General features: G+C 40.8%; 1 protein-coding gene across 1 annotated transcript; it reads right to left on the reverse strand.

Moving 5' to 3' along the window:
- Nucleotides 1-767: 767 nt before the first annotated feature.
- On the reverse strand, nucleotides 768-21,004 carry LOC308412939 (carboxyl-terminal PDZ ligand of neuronal nitric oxide synthase protein-like). Its single transcript, XM_080907671.1, has 10 exons — nucleotides 20,866-21,004; nucleotides 20,077-20,148; nucleotides 17,900-17,992; nucleotides 17,722-17,780; nucleotides 16,338-16,446; nucleotides 12,016-12,145; nucleotides 11,446-11,573; nucleotides 4,234-4,395; nucleotides 3,090-3,258; nucleotides 768-2,636 (listed from the first exon to the last, which is right to left on the reverse strand). Exons 1-10 carry the CDS (start codon nucleotides 20,968-20,970, stop codon nucleotides 2,104-2,106), a joined length of 1,560 nt encoding a protein of 519 aa, XP_080763797.1. The 5' UTR covers nucleotides 20,971-21,004; the 3' UTR covers nucleotides 768-2,103.
- Between the last annotated feature and the right edge of the window lie 1,055 nt (nucleotides 21,005-22,059).

Here is a 22,059-nt window from a genome sequence, read left to right on the forward strand (position 1 = left end):
CAAACACACACACACACACACACAGCAGAGATTTTCAGACAGCCTGCAACACCACAGCACTTGTACTGACTAATAGGGTTTGAATGAAGCTGCACTGTGCTAAATGTCCCACTGCACTGAAGCCGAAAAGCAGAAGGTACATTTTAGTTTTGAGGATTACAGTACGTAATGTTACTCCATGTATGTAGTGTTGATTTGATAAAAATGTAATCTGAAAAATTAATATTAACTTGTAGAAATTGGCAAATTTATGAACTGCTTCAAATAAACAAGTCACATTATTCCAGCCTCAACTGTTTAACTTAGCTAGTTATTAGCTAACATAATAGCTAAAAGCTACTTGTTAAATTTGTGAACATGATAACACACTAAATAATTGCCCTTGTGCCTCAGGCTGAATTTAAACATATGCTCACATGAAATACACTATGTACATACTGTCATAACATGAATTTTAACTGCTTGAACATGGCAAGTTGTGCACAGATTAGCATTTTAGTGCAACTGTCATGCTAGCTGCCAAATTTTGTGAACACCAATCCGTTGAGTCTCTAATCACATATTATTCTATTGGAAGCTGACAGTTTAGCACTTAAACATCACACAGTGCCAAATATAAGTGCTTAGGTCAGAGAATGCCACTTTCAGCTTGCTAGCTAGCATCAGCACGAATGTTTCTACCAAATTTGTGACGCAGTGTGGGAAACGCCGGATAAAGATGCAGGCTTTTCCCACACTGCTTGCACACAAAAAAAAAACGCCACGCAATCAATACTGAACAATGGGGCTTTTTCAACTTCACTGTCAGAAAAATCTTGTTTAATGAACAGTTTCTGGTGCACAAACTGCAAATGAAAAACACAGTATTTTCCATGAAATTCTTAAACAGCAAACCTCTCAACCATGAGGGGAAAACACTCGCTCAGCAGGCCTACACATGCCTCGAGGCGCAAACTGTCCAGGAAGCCAGTGAAACCTGCCCCAGTAACGCGAGCACCTTTTCTGTATTTGGCCTGTGGCGATAAAGCTGTGTGGACCGTGACGGATCAACAGTTTCTTTAAAACCTAGAAGAATCAGAATTTTACTAGCGTGCTACCAATGGCTATTAATCTATTTCCATTTTCACTAAACCACAGTACTTGAAATAAGAGACTCATTTTGACATCTTTTAGTTAAAAATTAATGGAAAATAAACAAAAACGGATAGATGAAATCCATTTTTTAAAAATCTACAGGTTTTGAAAGTCTAGGAAACAATAAAAAAAAAGTGAAAAAAAAATTCATTTTGAACTTTATACTGGTTTCACATGCTGTGTCAAGCAAGCATGAAAAAATCAGACTAGTCTTCACTCACAATTGTTTGGTGCAGTTTATGCATGAGAAACTACTCAGTTACCTCCACTTTTCAGGCAGTGTTTTGCTTAGTCCCTTCCATTCTTAACGACTTTAACTGTAAACTGTAGTTTTCCACACTCAACTTTTTGAGTCCATCAGCTGGGTACTTATAGTGCACTCTGAACATGTACTCAAATGATCACGTGTAATTATGGAAGTACAGCAATTTTTGACACAGCATTTGTGTGCATATTAGCATAGCATTTAGCTCACCCTCATAGAGCAGCTAGCATGGCTTTAGACATTATGATGTCTAAATTTATTATATAGCAGTTACCAAGGATTAACAAAAATATGGATGATTTGCAAACAGCATGCTCAATGATTCTAAGACATTTCTGCTATTATTATTATTATTATTATCATATTACTGCCCTAGTTGGGTGTCACGGATTCTAAAGTAATACATTACATTTTTCTGTGTTGCAGAAGTGTGACATATTAACTACATAATAGCAAGAAATAACAATCCACAGAGCTACCAGTGAACCAGACGGACATTTTCTTAAGCTGTGCAAATCAAAAGGGCAAAAAATGTCAAACTTTTGCCAGGACAGCGGTGAGTGAGCGCGACAAGCAATTTATTCCTGCAGATTATGCAGTTTTCTGTCACGTTATACAGATAATTTCAGATTCTGAATTTTACTTATTTCCCATTGGGCTTTTACATAGATTCAAAGTTGCCTAGTGCAGCTTTCACAGCACCACTAAACAGCCATTTCATCTCCCAAGCAGTCTGGCAGACTTTCTGCATTCAGCACATTTAAAAGTCGGGCTCCTCCGTCGGCCCCCGCTCCCTCCCCCTGGCCCCAGCTGTCCCGGTCATCGCTCTCATCTGTGTTTGATTCGTACTCTGATCCAATCCCAGATTCCCTGAAACGAAGCAACTCCAGGGCTCCCAGGACCTGCTCCCCCAGCAGCGAGCTTTCATCGGGGGCCCCGTCGCTGGGAGTCTCCCCTGTGTCCTGTCCCTGTTCCTGGCTGTCTGCCGCTCGGGAAGCAAAGCGGAAGCACTCAAGCCTAACTCCGCTGCTGCTAAGCCCCGAGGGGATGGTGTCAGCGCCCATGGTGCCTGGAGAGCAAGACCTGGGCAGGACAGAGACCCAGGCACTATTGCTAATCTGAAGCTGGGACTGAGCTGCTAACAGGCCCGTAGATGACGAAGGGGTGGGGGGTTCATGAGGAACGCCGGGAGGCTTTGCACGAAATGTGATCTCCAGAAGACTGTCCTGGGAACCCACTGTGGAAAACAGAAATGAGAAGAGATCAAATATGACATATTTATAATGGATTAAGCAAAGAACAAAAGATATTTCATTATCACATATAAACAGAGATGCAGATCATGTAAGAAGAGGGGACTGGTCAAAGCTGAGATTACAAAGAGTGGGATGACGTCTGTGCTGGAACGGGAGAACGGGGAGCGGTACCCTCTAAGAGGGCTGTCATAGTATAATTAACTGTGTGCCAGAAGCAGGAGAGAAAACGGAGTAGAAGAACATGAGCGCAATGGGAAAGAAAGAAACTAATTAAAAGTAAAGAAAAATAGGGAGAAATTTTAACGTTTTTATTACAGATTAGATTGGAGGTAAACAGGAAGATTAAAGGCAGCCAAATAAAAATCTACACTACACTTTAAAGGAGAAAATGATCTGAGTGGAAAGTCAATTACAAAAGTGTATTAGCCACTCACTGGATGTTAACTGGCCCGCAGCTTTGAGCTCCAGCTCCTGGATCTGTTTGACCAACAGGGAAATGTGCTGCAGCAGGTCTGTGTTCTGCTGCAGCAGCCTCTGCACTCTGGCCTGGGCTTCAGTCCGAGCACACAACTCCACCGACAGCTGTTCCTGCAAAACATTTACCTAAACACACACACAGACATACAACTTTTAAATGCCACTGCCCGGGAATATTAAGTGTTACCTGAAACTGTTCAAAGTTTATGTAAAGGTTTAGTGTCTGAAAGCGCTCTGTGAATTTCATAATCATAAATACAGATACTCATGTCCTGTTTCCTGGGAGGTTTTGATAATTTTTTTATGTGATCAGGAAGTTTTGTGTCAAACAGCCTTTGCTCAGTTACATTAAGTAAAGCACATTTAATTATTGAGCATATTTTAACCCCGTAACATCAAGCAGATCATATTTTAGACATATACCTCTACATAACCCAGAATAAAGACTCATAAATGCAAATCTTTTCCTTTAAAAAAATGTCCAGAAGGTTCAATAACCACTCCACTTTCAACAAATTACAATTTTTCTGCCAATTATTTCAGGGTTTCGGCTTTAAAGGGTTAAAACAACTGATGCTGGTATGCACACAGGCAGGTGAATTCTTCAAGGCTTGTGATTTTTTATTAAATGAATCACAGCTGATGATTCAGTGCACAAAAAAGAAAAAAAAACCCCTGTGTGCATCAATACAGTTAGTGAGAGTTTCATCACAAAAAGGAAGAGAAGAAAAAAATTGTGCGATAGCGTCACAGTGGCATGAGATCACCTGCTTTAAAAATACTTGGGATATTTTTAGCTTCATTTACTCAGCACTTATGGGTCGGAACACACCCCTTTTTAAATGCAAGCTTCATTTCGATCTCAACTGCACTTCCGTGACGTTTTAATGGCGCTACCTCGCGTGGTTTCAACACCATCGCGCTGACAAGATCTGTCTACAGACAGGCAAACACACATAAACAGCTGCTATACTCAAAACTGCCGTTGTGGAAGTTTGCACTACGGTAAAATTTTCCATGAACACATTTTCCCATTAAGAGACTCACACAAACTTAAAAGGTGAAAATATCTTCTTTGAGGTTCCAGAAGGGGAAAATTACCTGCGCTGAAGCTGCTAGTGCTTGTTGTTCCTGCTGCTGCAGTTGTTTCTGAAGGAAGTGGACCTGGTGCTCTGCAGAGCAGGATCCCCCTGCTGCAGCATGAGCCAGCACAGAGGCTCCAAGGATGGGCGAGCTCAGCAGAAGAGACGGGTTATCAGATACCTATAATGAATAATAAAATGATGGTCATTTAGGCTCCACTACTTCTATAAGCTGAGTTGAAGTACTTTCACTAGTCATTCACTACACACATAAAGACTGCTATCTACAAACTTTGACAACCACTATGCTGGGATCAGACTACACAGTATTTTTGTAGGAGTAGGCAATTATAGACTTGTTTTGGCTTTTCCTGACCGAGAGACATATAGGAGTACACACACACTCGGGATCAAATCAACGTTTCCCAAGAAAAGAATACAATCGGACAACGGCAACCAAAGTAGCTCTTTTGATTCCTCTCTCAGTTCCCTCTGTCCTCCTACCTGTGAACTGGAAATCCATCTCAGCATATCCTCATGAAGGATGTCTCAAATCCTAAAATACACCCAGAGGATGGAGGAGTGAGGAGAGATGAGTCTCACAGGAGGAGCTATGATTGAAGCTGCACAGCTCTATCCTTTATGGAAGTGATTTTTTATTAGTGACTCGTGAAAAACACTCAAAGGGACAAAGCTGGAATATACAAAACCTGAAGGGCGTGAAGAGGACTCCTGAAATAAGTAAACGCTGTTATGCTTATCTGAGATCGTGGAATAGAGCAGTAGGTTTTAACAAAATCATGGACAAATGATCCAGCAGTGTTATACATCACATTTAAGTGAGATTGCTTTTAAATTACTGAATCTGTCAGAATCTGACTGATGTAGGAGTTTTAAAACCGACAGCGAAACAATATTTGGTGATTTAAAAATCTGCCACCTCAACACCCCCGTGTGTGTTGGGGACAGCTCTTTCATTATGCTTGCTTTGTTTATGCTATATACTGTCTTCAATTACAGTTGTGTAGAGTATCTTATTCTTATTCTATTCCAGTGTTCACTAATTTTTGCTATATAACTTTGCACTGTCCACTTTCTGCTGTAACAAAACAAATTTCCCACGTGTGGAACTAATAAAGGTTATCTTATCTTATCAATGATGTTTTAGACAATGTCCAGTTTGCTACCTGGTTGCCTGTCCAAGTGGATCCCACATACCTTGGTTGTATTACACTAATGCATTAATAGAAGAGAGATAGTTAGACAACAGTGTAATTGTCTGGAACTACTCTTCGGTTATTAAAGCGGTTGTGTTTTTAAAACCTTTGAAAGAGGAGTGAAAGAAGCTATCAATGTCCACTGTAAACAACCATCTTTGAACGATGACCTGGATGACTGAGAACCTTCACAGACAGATAACTACAGCCCAGCCCAGGCAGCAATATATTGACGACTAACCTTGTATTGTGGATGAATTATCTCAGTTGTTCTCCTGACTGAAGATTGGACCGTTTAGTGGAAACAAAGTTAGCGTTCATCCTCCAGCTTCACTGTGCTAATGTGTTTATATTATGCTAGCCATAGCTAGCCACCACGTAGCACATCATTATATACCAGCTAGCCCAACTTCAGTAACCCTCCAAACGTCACTGCTGTTTAGTTTCCTGTCTTCATTTATGTTGGAAGTGATAGCAGAGCTGTACGTTTAAATTTTTTCAGAAATCACTCAGTCAGACAATAGTATATTATGTTTAGGTGGAAACTAGCGAGCTAACGCCCTGCTAACATCTAACTCCACTAAACTTCATAAATTCTGTTTTCATGGATGCCTGGATTTTAAACTTAATTGTTACACCTGGTAAAGCAGCAACACTGATTATTTTATTAAAGATGAAAGAATTTATACAGTTTGTAACTCTCAGTGATGCCACAGTGTTTGTTTGACTTTGGGACCTGAAGCAGAGTTTGGACCCGAAAACGGGTAATGACATCAGACTTAAACATCGGATATCAGCCGATAATATTGGTCTGCCCATGAATTGGCTTTAGCTTTTATCCATTATGCCACATTATACGAGGCACACTGGTAAGTTGACATAGGGCTGCACGATTTTGCATAAAATGAGAATCACGATTTTTTGGCTTAGAATTGAGATCACGATTCTCTCACGATTTTCTTTTCCAGTATAAATATTTATTGCACTTATTAACTGCACATCAACTTCATAACAGTTGAGACTGAACATAAAAACAATAAATAAACATAAAAACAACAAATGTCTCACGTTTTGTTGTTGCCGCAAAATGTTGTACTGCTTGAAATTCCATCTCCACCGTTGCTCGACGCTGCGTGTATAGAGCAGGTAGTGCAACAATAGAAAAATAGTTGCGGGACGGCACTGTGTAGCGTTTGTCTAGGGTGTTGATCATTTTCCTAAATCCCTCGTTTTGCACAGTGTTATCTTTGGTCAGGTGATAAGTAATAGCCTCCGTAATTTCTTTATGCCTGCGGGAGTTCGACGGTTATAGGGAAGCGCTGTATAAGGTTCCCGTTATTGATGTTTGGGTGGTTGACCGGGACGGATTTTCTCCTGTCACTTTCTCGTCATCCCTGACGTGCTCTCCGTTGTTTTTTCTGTATCACGTGGTATAAGGCTCCGCCCTTGTCATTTGTTGAGCAGGAAGAGTGAGCGCTTGTTTTCATGCAGAGTACGTCCCGAATCAAAATGCGGTCCAATCGTCGTCGTCTTTTTTTGTTTTCTTTTTTTTTTTTTAAATCGTTATCATTTGGAAATGAGATCGCACATAAGTATGAATCGAGATCGCGATTTTCTAACGATTAATCGTGCAGCCCCAAGTTTACACTCTGGTTTCTTTCCGGACACGAATAACCAACCTGTGTTAAGCTGATATGTTGTAGGCTGAAGTCGGCATTAGCCCCTGACATCAGGAAGAAACAGAGCTTGGCCACAGACAGAGAACAAAGTATAAGGCAGCAAAACCCACAATCCTACGTGACTAATAGCAGAAAGAAAAAATATATGAAAGTTTGTATGTGTAAAAGCATGTCTACAGCAGTGGTTTGAAAGCCTCTCTTTGCCAGTCTGAGCTCCTCAGGGAGGAAAATGCAAAGAGATGCTGCACTGACAGCAAGGAGCCTGTGTGCTTTCATCCCAATGGAGAAATCCGCAGATGGTTTCTTAGATATCCTCACTGCTTGATGCTTAGGGTGTCTACAAGGAATTTTGTGATGATCTCTTAAAATGTGTGTATAATGTGAATCCACTTTTACTGCTCAATGCTGCTGAAGTGCAGGCAGGTAGAGTGAAGTGCAGCAAGCCTGGAGCGAGCGAGAAAGCGATCAATGCAATATCTACCACGCCAAGTTGCATAAATGAAGAAAATATCAAAGTGGGAACTGTATTTCACAGCAAATAAAAATCAATAAACGCTGCTATTCTGTTGAAGTTGCTGCTGATGGAGAATTCTGTAGTGTTGGCTGTTCTTCTGTAAACTCTCTACTACTTGGTGTTTGATTTTTTCTTTGAGGTCCTGACGACAGGCATGAAATTTACCAACATTTTTAGAGCTGAAGATTGAATTATCTTGAAGTGTGTGAGGCACTGTGATAAATCAAAGTCTAATATTTAGACTGGCATTTTTTTTAACATAAGCATGATAATTATACTGTAAAGAAATGACCTTAGTCCAATAAGAATAAAAAAAATGTGAAAGCAGTGCTTTAATTAGGGTTTCTATAAATAGATGTGTATTGACTGTATGGGCCGCTGCTGCTGGGGTGAATGACTCACACAATTATGCTGGAGTGCTACAGCAGGAATTGTTGACATGAAAGTCTCATCTGTCAAGAAAAAGATGGGAAATCAATATGTTGGACTCCATTGTCATTAACACTTCACTGTGAAGGACACTTGACCTTCAGATTACAAACACAGGACTGAGACAGGTTGCACGTGAGACCTGATGAAATGCTGCAGGAAAATGAATAACGCAAAAACTATGACGCTTAAATTCCCTTGTTCTTGGGTCATTGTGCAATTAGACTTAATAACTGTTCGATTCGAACCAATTAACACCTCATCAGAACAACACCGGTTTTCTCTCTTGTGAGTAATAAAGCTGACAGTTCCTCAGAGACTCGGTGGGAAAATGAGCAGACAGGCAGATAGCAGAGAGCGGCTTGTCCGACATCACAGGACGAGCAGAGCAGCACTTAGAAATCCTGGCTGTGATTTCATCAATAAACCATATGATCCTATCAATATTGAAGAGCCCGTCTTCACAAGCAACCCTTAAAGACATGATTGCTTACAAGACCGCACATCCCTCTGAGCTCTGAGCCGTTTTCTGATCTTCTTTTGAGCTTTTATGAGGACAAACTTTAAAATTAGCAAACTACCCATCTGTGAGCTGTGGGACTCCAGGAAGCACTGAATAATACAATATTTTTGACTTTTTTTAAAAATCCCATCCATCATCTATATATTTTGGTAACCTAATTCAGGATTAACAAATGGGTGGATGGACACTGGGCTTGAGGTGGCGTCGACTCTGGTCATCAGTTAATTTGCATTCATATTCAAACTTAAGGATAATTTATAGCCGATTAACTAATCAACATTTCTGGAGGAAACCAGAGTTACAGCCACTCCTACCCATAGTTAACATGCACAAGTTGCTTCTGCTCACTCCTAAATATCTCAGACCAGTTCTTCTAAAACATGGATGTAACCACAGTGACGTCACACTTTGGTACTGGATGCATTTTGAAGCTTTATTTTGTTGGTGTTTTGGCCATTGTCCAGTTGTTTTTTCTTTTCTTTTACCTTATATGAGAGGGTGCAGTGCAAATTTACCAGCTAAAAATGTACATTTACCTTTCCTTGGGTAGTAAGCCATATTCATAAACTGTATGGCTGCAATGCAGAGACACAAATATCTGCTTTTACTTTTGTCTTTGAGATACTGATGTCAAATTTGCTTCCTTTCATATAATTCCCTTGTATTTACTTTCATGCTTTAAATTAACCGTAAATATTTAACTGTAAATAGATACCTTGCTTGTATAACTATCTAGTTTGGAGGCTCAGTTTGTGGTTTAGTCTGCTGGGACACATGTGTGTCCCCCACATATCTGTTAATTAGTGCTATGTAATAGACTAATGAAATATTAGACTTTTATTCTCCAAAACAGAAGCACAAACGTATCGGATGGTTGCTATCACACAGCAAGGCATAATATTAATATCGGAATAGTCCAAATCAATAATCAAGGCGAATGAGTCACAATTTTTTTATTTTTTTTTTACCACACTCACACTTTCTATTCAGGGGGAAACTATCCAGGGACAAAACACGCTGTACCAGTCTGTAAACATGTTTTTTTTATGCTGTAAAGCTGTTATTTCAACATGGCAGGATCGGGGGCTCACTCCCTTTGGAGGTAGCCTCCAGTGGCACCAAGAGGAACTGCAGTTGGCTTGATTTTTCAAGAGATGAAAATGCCCCGTTGGTATCAATGAAAAAAGGTTTTACAGAAAAAAACAGGAGAGCGGTTTTCTAGAATATGTCATGGCCTGAATCAGCTCATTGGCATTTAAAGCTATAGACAATGGAGCCAAAAACCAGAGGTATACCTCTGTGAAAAATTAAAGATATGTTGGTATTTTTAACAATGAAACTTGAAGGATGGGAACGTGCTTGACGTATTTTAACTAAACTAAGGTACAAAATAGGAGAAAAAGTCCCTTTTTTGTTCTGCACATTCTGATTTAAAGATCATATTTTGTGGTTACCTGACTTCAAGAGTATAAGATCTGTGAAAAACACTGCCTACAAATACAATATGATACTACATACTGTTTTAAATGTGTCATATCTAAACATGACTTCCTATAACATCCTGGGCTATATTCAGAAATTTGAGAAAGCTCCACCCACATTATTATAGCATTATTATAATAGTAGTATAGTGTAGATTACTATAGGTAACTTGCCCTTGGTTATTTTTCTAACAGTAATCCTAATGAAATGCTTACAAGACAAAATAATTGTTTATTAATAGTAAAACTGACTCATTTATAGTTCTTTATTATAGTCATTTCAATTTTATTTATACATCTCCTAAACTCTCACCTAAAGATGCTTTACACTGCAAGGCAGAGACCATAAAAAGAGAAAAGAGAACACCTCAGCTGTCTATGAGCGTGAAGGAAAACCTGTCATGGTTCTGGGTCCCTTTGACCCAGCATTTTGAGTTTCTTTTGTTTTAGTGATATTTTGTATTATGTTTTAGGTTCAATAGTAGTCTTAGTCTGTTTTATATTTTCTCATATTCCCTGTTTAGTTCCTTGATTATTAGATTCCCCCTTGTGTCTTTGTCCACTGTGTGTCTGGTTTCCCTCCTTGTGTTTTATTCTATGTTCCCCCCGCTTATCATGTTTATCCGTGTTTCTCCAGCTCGTCATATCGCTCTCGTGTTCCCTCGCTACCTCTTGTCTGCCTTTCCTCCACACCTCTGTCAAGCTCATGTTTCCTGTTTTATTGTAAAAGACGTGCGTTCCATGTTCAGTGTGTTTAGTTTTTGCTTTCCTGGTCTCGTTGTGTCTAATTCGTCTCAGCTGAGTTTCCCATGTGTTTTCTGTTCCCTCGTCATTCCCTGTGTATTTAAGCCTTCCCTCTGTTCAGTGTCATGTTCTCCCTCATTCCCTGCCGTGTGCTCTGCCTACCTGCCTCTTTAGTCTCATGCATATTCTAAGTTTAGTTAGTTTTGCATTTTCTGCTGTGTTTTTGAGTTCAGTTTTGCCTCTGTGAGTCTACGTTTGGGTCCTATCTTTCCTGCTTTACACGGCCAGTCCATGACAAAACCTTCATTTTAACAGGAAGAAACCCCCAGCACAACCAGACTCAGGGAGGGGGGCATCTACCATGACCGGTTGGGGATGAGAGGAGGAAGACAGCAAAAGACACACATTGGGAAAGAGCCAGAGTTTAAAATTAATTACTAAAAATTAAATGGACTAAATGCAACTTGGTGTATAAATACAGGAGATGACTGAAGGAGAAACGGTCAGTGCATCATGGGAAACCCACCCATGTGCCATATCCATCCATAAATAAAATGTAAGTGTGCCTATATCATCTCCCTGCAGGATTTCTGTGTTTCCATGTTTCATAACAGCGATGCTGAAATGATGAAGGGCAACAGTACCTTTCCATCATTACCAAGAGCCTCGTCCTTTTTACTCTTCTCCGGGTCTGATGATGAGACGCACTCAATGCTCTCCTCTGTAGTGGCTTCAAGGTCTGTCTCCTCTGACAATGCAAACCTCTTCTTTGCTGCAGAGACCAGATGCACAGGATGGATTGTCATGCTTTATAAAAAAATAAATAAATTGTGCTTTAAAGTTCGCAACATATCTAGAGGCAGTGACAGCAACAGTGTCGGCTGGCAGCAGCCCACACAAAAAAGGGCTTTGATCAGTGGGCTCGCACAACTAACCAAAACCAATTTGCAGCTTCAACATTCAACGTGGCAAGTTGAAAAAAAAATGGAGGAGGATAATGACATCTTTTCACACAGAGGTGTGCTCAACTGCCACTGTTTGATTCTGCCTCACTCCGAGTTTTAGCTTGTATAACAGAGAAAGCGAGAGAAACAGGAGTCGCAGGCCTGTGTGCGTTGTGTTGTGTGACAGAAGCAGAACGGGAAGACGTGAGAGAGAAGGGAGTGGTTTTGCGGATGCAGATTTGTGTGTTTGCGTTTGTCGGTGTGAGTCACCTGGCACCGCCTGCAGCTCCTCCGCCTTCCCCTCCTCATCCTCCTGCTCGTCGTCTTTCTGTTGCAGGGTCAGCTGGTGACACACATCAAACGCCTGACCCACTGTCCGCACAATCCTCATGGCCTGAGACTGTGAGAGGGGGTGGGGTGGAGACACCAAGAAGATGGTGTGTGTGTGTTGAAGTTTTGAGAGAACAGCAGCAGGAGGCCAACGAGGGTGGATGCACAAATGAAAGTACACAGTTGGGGAGAAAATGAGGCCCCAGAGGAGTTGCACAGGAAGAAAAGCGAATACAGAGAGAGCGAGTGTATGAACATTGTGCACAGGTAACGAGAGAGAAGATGAAAAATGCAAGCAGGAGGAGGAAAGGGAATATTGGGGCAAAGCAGGAGGTGAAGGCAGACGGAAACGGAGGGAGGAGAAAGAAAACAAATTAGGACAGCAAATGCTGGGAGGACTTGAGCTGCTTGTCCTTGTGTATCTCTTTTGTATACATGCTGCTGTCACAGCGATGATTGGTGTAGTTCAGGAGCAAGTAAATTTGATGGCAGAGTGAAGATTAAGCCATTTTTAGTATAGGAGGTTCAATTTAATTTGAATTAGACACAAATATTAACTACTAAGATCTTTTTAGTTGGGTCGCAGGAATGGCGCTACAGTAAGGACTACAACTCATCTTAAATGTTTGGTAACTGTGCTAGGGTTAGGATCTGATCTGAAGAAAAAGCCATTAGAGATTAACCCTGACATTTACAAGCATGTCCTAAAACTTGATTTTCCACTAATTACAAACCCTAATTATACACAGGAGGAGAGACGCCCAGAGAGTTACAGAAAAAATTACACAGTATTAACCCTCGGTTGAAAAATGTCGACTATTTTACTGTAATCTCTTTGTTTTATCTCCACAGTTAGCTGGAAAGGGTTGCATATTGAAACAATTGAAATATAACACACTTAGCTCTGAATGATGTGAAACGCCACGAATGTGGGAAGTGAAATGACTGGCCTACAATAAGCCTCTTTGAATAGAAAAATAAAAATCAAGCAAGTACAAATGTACATGCTGGCATCAAAAACGAAAGAAATTCCATCCATCCATTCTCTTCCGCTTATCCTTGTTAGGGTAAGCATGGAGAGTGGGAGGAAGCTGGAAGAGAGTACACGGAAAGAACCCAGCAGTGCTCATCACCGCGCTGCCCATGATTAGGAATATTATTCTCAGTTAATTATTAACTGATAAATGGTCATATTCACGATTTCTTGTGTATAACTGTTTTCACTGATGCACATTCAGATCAAAATCTGTTGTATGGTGAAACATCGAACACGGAGGAAAGCATCAAGTTAAATAAATAGTTAGTTTACACGTTGTTTTTAGTCTTAAGAACAAACAGCTTAATGCTTCTTTTTCTTGATTTTTTTTAGGTTGTCAGAGCCAGATCTGCATTTGTCATCTGTCCATATTTGTCTGTTTTAGTGTTTTAATAAAAAAAAACCCCAAATGGTTGCAAAGTGGTTTAGCTCAACAAGAGGAGAACTGCAACAAGTGTCATGTGTCAATATTTGATTCATGAGTTTTCCAGACTTCTACATCATCAGTGTTTGAAAAATGCAACCATATATGGCAATACGATATAAAAGGCGAAAAGAGTTTGTACAACTCTGGACTCTCTTAGGCAGCTTTCTTGTAATTGCCTTAAGTATTCTTCAGACATTCAAAGCTCTTCTTTGGATGTTTCTGCCTTTTGTTCTGTTCTCTGTCAACATGCTCTCACACTGCTTCGTTAGTCTGTTGAGGCCAATCCATAACTGATGGATTGGCCTCAACATGTATTTCCATTCATTCTTTTGCTGCATTGGCAGTACGTTTGGGATCAGTGTCATGTTGAAAAATGACACCCGATGGCGCTGTTCTGCATTCATAAATCCATCAGTTTTGACATGCTCTCCAACAGCACAGTCACAAACTGTGACAGAGCCTCCACCGTGTTTTACAGACTGCTGTAGACACTCACTGGCTACACCACTCTCCTGACCTCATCTGTGCAGATGCATCTCTCAGGTCCTCTGTCAGGCCTGTCCTGGTTTTTTTCTCTATTTCTTAAAGACATGACTTTCAGATGTTGTTCTACTAAAGATTTTTTCCTCATGCCAAGATATCAAGATAACAAGTTTTCAACTAATAGGTCTTTGAAAGCTTTTTTTCAAAAATACTATTTCATGCCTGTCAAACTGTGCTATGTTTGGTATTTTAAGTAGATTCAGCTAAAGAAATGGGTGCTAAAGCTAAAGTTTTGGGTTTTGCAACTGGCTGCTAATAACAAAGTGGTTCATCCTTTGAGCTATGTGTCTTTTTAATTTTTGGATGGCTCAACAAACCAAAAAAACAACACTTCTCTGAGTGAAAACAAGTGAAAAAGCAGCCTTTGGAAAGCCTGGAGATCTATCTATCTACAGCTCAACCTCGCATTTCTTTTTCCATAAAGCCTTAATATGCAGTCCAGAGGCAGCAACCTTAAACCACCGGAGTTAAACTTTATCCACCATATCCTTCCCCAGTCTCATTACAGGTGACGCTTTCTATATTGAACAGTGGCACAGAAATGCATTTATTGATATCTGCCTCTAGAGGACCATCCTGCCTCCAGGCATTCATTTTAAATTTCAAGGCAACTCGAGCTTGAAAGTAGTTCAATCAAGTGAAATAGCAATATAAAACAGCAAAAGCAAAAACACTGTAAGAAAATTTGTCATATTTCTCAATCGATACAGAATTGAATTCTTCTTTAAAATTGTCAGGTTAAACTGACAGGCCTCCGAGGGCTGAGCACAAAAGGCTGTGTTGGTGTACCGAGCTGACATCGAAGCTTTGCTACGCTGCAACATGCCGTGATGAAAATAAATCAAATCTCCTCTTATCAGCTGGTCCATCTCCTCCTACTCAGCACACATGCTTGGCCTGCAACAACCAGATAAGGCTCAACAGCCCCAAGGAGGTAGAGAAGCACCACAGACCATGTCTCTAACATTGTGATGTGTATTTGGTTCAGCTGTAGTGAAAATGTCTTTAAGCGCGGAGCGAAAATGCCCCTTTTTCTTTTCGCTTCCCACCAGAACGATTAGTATTCAGCTTCACTAAGCCACTGTCTGTCTGGTATCCATGGTGAAGGGATGGGAGTCAACCTCAGTGATGCTCAGTCTTTGTCGTGGAGGAAAAATTGACACTGCTTGATATGCAGATATGTGGAGAAGAACACGCCTCTCATTTTTCATAAGTTATTTACTAGCACAGCCATTGGGGTCTGATTCTAGAAGTGCGCGCTATGGCTATACATCCCTGAGATTACAGACATGAACGCTATTAACAGATGCTTCAGAAGCTGAACTGGAAATGCAAATAAATGTGCTTTTGTTGATGTTAAAAAAGAAAAAAAATCTGCAAAAGATGTTTGTCTATTTCTGAATCGCTAAAACAGTAAAACACTGGAAAATATACTTTCAGTCATTCGCTCAGAGGTGGTTTTAGATGGGAAGACGGACAGAACCATCCAGTTTTTTTCACGTCAACTTAGCCTTTCACAGAGATTGAAGACTGGGAAAAAGAGAGTCGACATGTTGCCTCTAACAAAAAGGGGAAAAAAAACCCCTACAAGCCTCTGAGCAGTGCTCTGATTAACACATTCTGTTTGTATCTTGTTTAATCAGCACAAAACTCAGCGCGTGACGTCACAGCGCCCACAAGACGAGCAAGCCGAACAGCCAAAAAAAAAAAAAAGTCCAAACGAACGGCAGCTGTCAAGTTAACATTTCATTTATCTCTGGAGTAAACAAACAGCACGCCAATTAGCGAGCTTCAGAGATCCTGGCAGGGTTAATTCTGTTTCCACTGAATAGAGTTTGGCTTGCTGCTTCCCTTATTTCTGTGAAGCTCTATCTTCAGGTAAATGGTATCTTTGCCCTCATCAGACTGTGAGCCAGAGAGTTTAGGAGCCTCCTAAAATGACCAAATTGTTAGCATAGAGAGCTATTTGCTAACAAGGTGAACTGGTGAAGATATTCTGAAAGCAGCCTTTAAATAATGCAAACTAACCCTTTTTGTGCATTTGTGAGGAAAATGAAGGAAATGGAGACTCGGTGGCTAATTGTCATTTTTGAAAGTAACGTCTGTTAACAGGAGTAGAAATATTAAGATGCCTGGTTAATGTCGCTAACATTACCATTATCTCCAGAGAGGAGAGGAGAGGGCTAAATTGTAATGAAAGGTAATGTGTCATTTATGTTTGCAGTAGTTTTGGGATCTGTGAGCAGTGAGGCTTACCTTTCTCTTAGACTTAAACACGTTGCAGCGGAAAATGTTGCTCTGTCCGTCTCTGGCTATATAACTGAATATCTTTAAGTCTTGAGCATCATGTGAGACGTAAAAGATCCTGTTGAGGCAAGAAAACATGTCAATTTTTTTGTAAATTGGGTGTTTGATTGAGCTGGTTTTTAATGTAAAGTGCTCATTTTTCTCCCTGCTATGTAGCTTTTTTTCCTCAGTAGAAAACGCTGCCACTAAACAGCCTCCAAGACCTTGTTTTGTAATCCAGGCCTTTCTTCTGGGACTTATTTAGGTCACTATGGCTACGTTCACACTGCAGGTCTTAATGCTTAATTCAGATTTTTTGATCAAATCCAATTTTTTTTGTCTGCTCGTTCACACTACAAATAAAATGCGACAGCAAACGCGCTCTTGTGTGAATGCTCAAAGCGGCCCGCATGCGCAAAAGAAGACGTCGCACTGTCTTGTGTCAGTGACGTAAAAGACGGATTTAATGTGACATGACTGTTCAAACAGCAGTCGCTTTCAAAAACATCGGATATGTATCGGATTCAGTACCACATATGAAAGTGACCCAGATTGGATTTGAAAATATCGGATTTGTGCCGTTCACACTGTCATACCATGATCGGATATGGGTCACATAGAGCAGCGGTCCCCAACCCCCGGGCCTCAGACCGGTACTGGTCCGTGAGTCGTTTGGTACCGGGCCGCGAGAGTTGAGGCTCAGGTGTGAAATATATGGTTTTCAGGGTTTTTATCGGTTTTCAGCGTTATTTTGTTATCGTTTTTATTGTTAACTTGGTTTTCCTGGGTCTTTTCACGTGTGTTATGAATAAATCTTATTTTTTTCGGTACCGGTACTAGTTTTATTTTGTTTTATTTATCCGCGTCACCTTGTGTTTCCTCCTGGTCTTGAACAGAGAATTTTTCATATGCAAGCAAATGTATGAAGCGCTACACCGCTTACTGTAGTTTAACTTTAAAGTTTCCACATAAACCTGAGATATGTATGAACCAGCTGCTCTGCCCTGCTAATGACCTGATTTATTTTTTAACCCTATCAAAAATCACATAAAGTTAAATCGCTTATGCTGATTTAGGATCTGACAAGTAAAATGATCACTGAGAGAAAAGTTAAAAGCCACACGCAGACTTCATTTTCACCAAAGTTTTATGATGGCAGCTCTTAAAATATGAGCCTGCATTTCTTAGCTTTTGTCACATCAAATGAGGAATGAGACGTCTGGACTTTTCGAGAGATGGGTACTAAAATGAAGCTTTTCGTTGCACAGCCTGACAGGGAGGTTGTGTTTTGGATGCATGTAAACATATTCCAGCAGAGCGACATGTACACGTTGTTACAGTCGAGAGGGCCCACCTGTGGATAGGATCCTGTGTCACCAAGATGGTGTTGTCGTCCCACGACCACCCTTTTCTCTGTTGCAAGACAAAAATCACACAGGTTCACGCTGACAACTGTGACTTAAAACAAAGATGTCATTCAAGGTGCGAAAACAAGTAAATGGAAAAATCATATGTGGTTGTGCAAGACCGACCTTCCTCTTTTTGCGCAAAATCACTTTGACGAAGTCAGTAGATACGACAATGTTGACCTTCTTTTTCTTTATGTTCTTCAACTTGAATTCATACTGTGAAGGAAAAATAGATAGAATAAACAACAAATCCAAAAGTTGAATCAAAGCAAACTGATTACAGTACTACCCGGTCTGACTCGCATTAAATATATTTATGGTCCTGCAGAGATGGAGCTCGATGAAGCGGAGGGATCACACAGACAGGAGCTATCTTTTTTCACTGTCTTCTTCCCCGGAGGAAAACTGGGATGGCGTAAACATCGAGAAACTGTCAGTTTCTCTTTCTGGGAGCTTTTTAAGTTTTCAAAGGCTGACTTCCCAGAGGGAGGCGGACATGTGTGGGACGCTTTCATCCCTCTGCTTGATTAACAGTGTGTCCTCCAAATCTTACAGTCATAGGATGTAGGGTAAAAAACAAAAAACAGAAAGATTTGTATGAAATAACATGTTTGGCTTTGAAAACACAAAGTCCAACATCAGATTATTAATTGATCAGATAAGGTTTGATGAAATCACTCTCCAGCACACACACAGTTGCCCAGCGTGTGCAGCAGGCTTGGATATTCTCTGTCAAGTTTCCTTTGGTTTGTGTAAATATGAGAACACAGAGCTTTCTCTTAGTTTCATCAGAAACTGGAGGCGGAGCTGATTTTAGTCCAGAGAGGTTTGACCATGCAAGCCTGCGACCTGTGTCCTTGTCATCTGGTCTTGTCCCGTTAATGCATCTGGTTGTTGCTGTGTGAGTTTTTTCCCCACATGCAGGCTGGATGCAGGTGCTCAGGTGAAGGACATTGATCTCTGTGGTGTGTGTGTGTGTGCAATCCAGGCTAATGCAGCTCTGCATAAACCAGGACCATCCATCTCCGCACACGCTGCTGTCAGAGGGAGATGAAGCGTTCGCGCCACGTTTTCACGCACATGAGCCTGAAACTAATTCACGCTGAAACCGCCCCCGAACAAAATAATGCTACAGGTTGTGGAAGCTCACCTCTCGTCTTACCCCCTGAGCCACTGCGAGTGCTTTAAGGACAAGTTAGCTTTTGAATATTCACAGTCTGTCTCCCCCAGAAGCAGAGACTATTAATTACTGTGTGATAACAGAGTTCAAAAACAGCCCGAGCGTTTTACAAACCTGCTTTTATGTTATCCATCTTAATCCCACACACATTTACAATCTTTTTTTTTTCCAGTTTTATTGTATTTTCATCATTTGTCTCTTTTTGCCTCATTTGCCTTCTTATTATCAGTTTGTTTCAAAGACTTAGAGCAAAGCATTTCACAGTCTTAGGAGCTTTGTAGTAAATTAACATTGTCTGCTTAAGCACAGATAAATAAAAGCTAAAATGCAGGAGAAAAGCCTTCAGTGGTTGGATTGCTTTGTGCATTGTGTGGGTTTCTCTCTCTTCTTTCTCCATTTGAGCTGCTCTGTTGAACGTGTCTGTCATTTTCTCCAAAATGCATAAAAGCAAGTTTAGAATCTACTTTCTAAAAATGTGCAAACACACACACACACACACTACTGGGATGCCTGAAAATACAAGGGGAATCCAAACACACACAGCATCCCTACATCTTTGCCAGTGTGATAAAATGTCCAGCATCGCCCACTGTATGGGATGCTGGATCAGGATTAAGTCTTTCCTTGGGTGTCACTGGGGAGGCGGCCGATCTCCGAGTGACACCATAAACTTGGTTGTTAGATTAGATGCAACAGCTGACAAGCAGCTAAATCCTTTCCTCCCCGAGTGTCTCTGTCACACTGCAGTGATGTTTAATGACAAGGCCGCGTGTTGTTTCCAGCGGCCTTGCATGATCGTAACAAAAGGAGGCTTGAAGGATGTTGTTTTTTTCCCCCTGATGGCATCAAACATATCCCTGTGCGCCATGTCTCTCCTCAGCCAGAAAATCCAAGCTGCCCTATGAATCCTGCCCTGATTTAAACTGCTCCTGACGGCCCACTGAATCTGCCCACTGTGTAGTTTTACACAGACAGGTCATTTATGTGTAAAGAGGGGACGCCGAGCACAGAGAAAGGAACTTGTGAGGAACGTGCACAAAGACGTGCAGCGAACGTCACCAGTGTTTCAAAGTGGGTTTTGTCAAAGAGGCAAAGTGTGTGTGCTTCAGGGAAATCTTACTCTGATTCTCCTCATTGCTGCAACTATCTCCATTCGACTCCCGGGGCGGCCCACCTCCAAACTGCCTATGTACTGCAAAACATAAGAGAAAGGTTTAAAGACGGGATTGTTAAGGAAGTGAATACTTGGGGAGTGCTGGGATGACACACTGTCTCCTCTTTAGATTGAACCAGTGTCAGCAGATTTTTTTTTTTACAGTTTTGGATAAGCAGACAACTACGTATAAAATTGTAATTACACTGCACATTATTTTTTCAAGCAAATATCAAATATAGACGATTCTACCTTCTCAGATTTGGCAATTTGCAGTTTTTAATCTGTCTTACATTACATAAAATTATGAATTTGGCTATATAAGTGTTGGTCAAAGAGGACAACACATCCGAACAAACTATGTGGATTTTTTTACAGATGTTATTAGTGCAGACCAGAGACAAAACAGTAAAACTTAAAGAACTGTTCATAATTCCCACAGTGCAGTCGGTCTCATTCATCTGCACTAAACCAAAACTTTGTATTATCCTTGAAACAAGATTATGAAAATGAATTTTAAAAAATGATAAAGTCATAAAGGGAAATTTAATATAAAATATAAAATTATTGCATGATCAGAAGACACAACAATAAACTAACACACACAATTATGCAAGAAAAAAAAGAAAAAAGAAATATAAGACGACATCTGAAACCCAAGAAGCCCACATAACAGTGTTTAGCATATTAGGACTCGCTGGTCTTCAAGCCTGAAATGCTGCCCAGAAAGTACAATCTGTTGCAGAGGCTTCTTACCTTTGCCTCGAAGCACACCCCATGCTTAAACACCTCCTCGTTGTGCATGGGGATCCTCAAATCTTGCGCGTCATCCACTAAATTGTACTTGGTTACTCCTGGCATCGCTTTAATTTTAGCTCACTTGCTCCCGACACTTGTTTTACGACAGCGGTAGAGACCTGCAGATATGCGCATCTCCTCCGGCGCTCTTCCCTCCGCCCTCTCATCGGAGAGACGCGTCACTCCGGAGGTCATGCTGTGGGCGAGGCGCCACGGTCGCGACCGAACGATTGGTTGATGGGCTCAATTAATGTGTTAATCGGCGATCGGTGAGCGGTCTCACTGGCCCGTTTTTTTTTTTAAAGCCGGGTTGAAGCGAAGCACGACTGAGGAGCAGTACGCATCGCCACCGCCGGGGACCCGGTGACGCACGGATCTCAACACTGGATCGTTTTCTTCTTCAAGTTCCCTCAGAATTAATTAATGACTCACTGTCTGCACGTGTACTAGCTATTAAACTGGATGCATGACACCTAATAGATGGAGAAATACTCAGTGGTGTGTAGGTTATATCAGCAGCTGCTGCTGGTGTTTGGTTGTGTGACATCTAGCGGCATCACAGGGAACAAACAAAACCCTGAAGACAGTTTAGTGGATTCGAGATTCTCCAGGGCTGTGTGGCCTCCTCAGAGTGACAATTCATGTCGCCAGCATTTTCAGAGAAGCTCAAACACCTACAGAAAAATCAATCAATCAATCAATAACCCGACACATGCCTTTAACCGTCTGGTGACACACTGTTGATATTTATTTATCAGTTAACTCTTACCCTTATAAAGAGCATGATTATTAAGGAGACCAGCTGGATATTTTTTTGGGTTAAATGTACATATATGATTTTCCATGTGGACATAGATTAGACAAAGTAAGTAAGTAAAAATACATAAAAATTCTCACTATGCAGTTTCAGAATTCAGGAATTCAAATTTTGCCACATAGAGACAAACATTCTTGGGTGAAAAACAACAATATTTGCTGAATAAATTAGACCGACCTGTTTCGTTTTTTGTAAAAAACAAAACAAAAAACAACAACAACAACTTATGATGTCCCAGCAGATATTAATTTAAATAAACAGAAAGCATTAACTCAAATTACCTCTCATACAACTGAGGTATGGCATGCAGAAGAGCAGCTAGCAGCAGCAGAGCA

The sequence above is a fragment of the Rhamphochromis sp. 'chilingali' genome, assembly GCF_963969265.1.
Source record: "Rhamphochromis sp. 'chilingali' genome assembly, chromosome: 16".
Classification (NCBI taxonomy): domain Eukaryota; kingdom Metazoa; phylum Chordata; class Actinopteri; order Cichliformes; family Cichlidae; genus Rhamphochromis; species Rhamphochromis sp. 'chilingali'.

What these genes read in the sequence shown, in the direction of transcription:
- LOC308412939 (XM_080907671.1), bottom strand. Translation starts at nt 20,970, where the DNA reads ATGCCAGGAGTAACCAAGTACAATTTAGTGGATGACGCGCAAGATTTG. An exon ending in TTTTGCGCAAAAAGAGGAAG is followed by an intron (nt 17,781 to 17,899) that starts GTCGGTCTTGCA and finishes GTCTTGCAACAG; the next exon opens with AGAAAAGGGTGGTCGTGGGA. An exon ending in TGTTTAAGTCTAAGAGAAAG is followed by an intron (nt 12,146 to 16,337) that starts GTAAGCCTCACT and finishes CCCCTCTCACAG; the next exon opens with TCTCAGGCCATGAGGATTGT.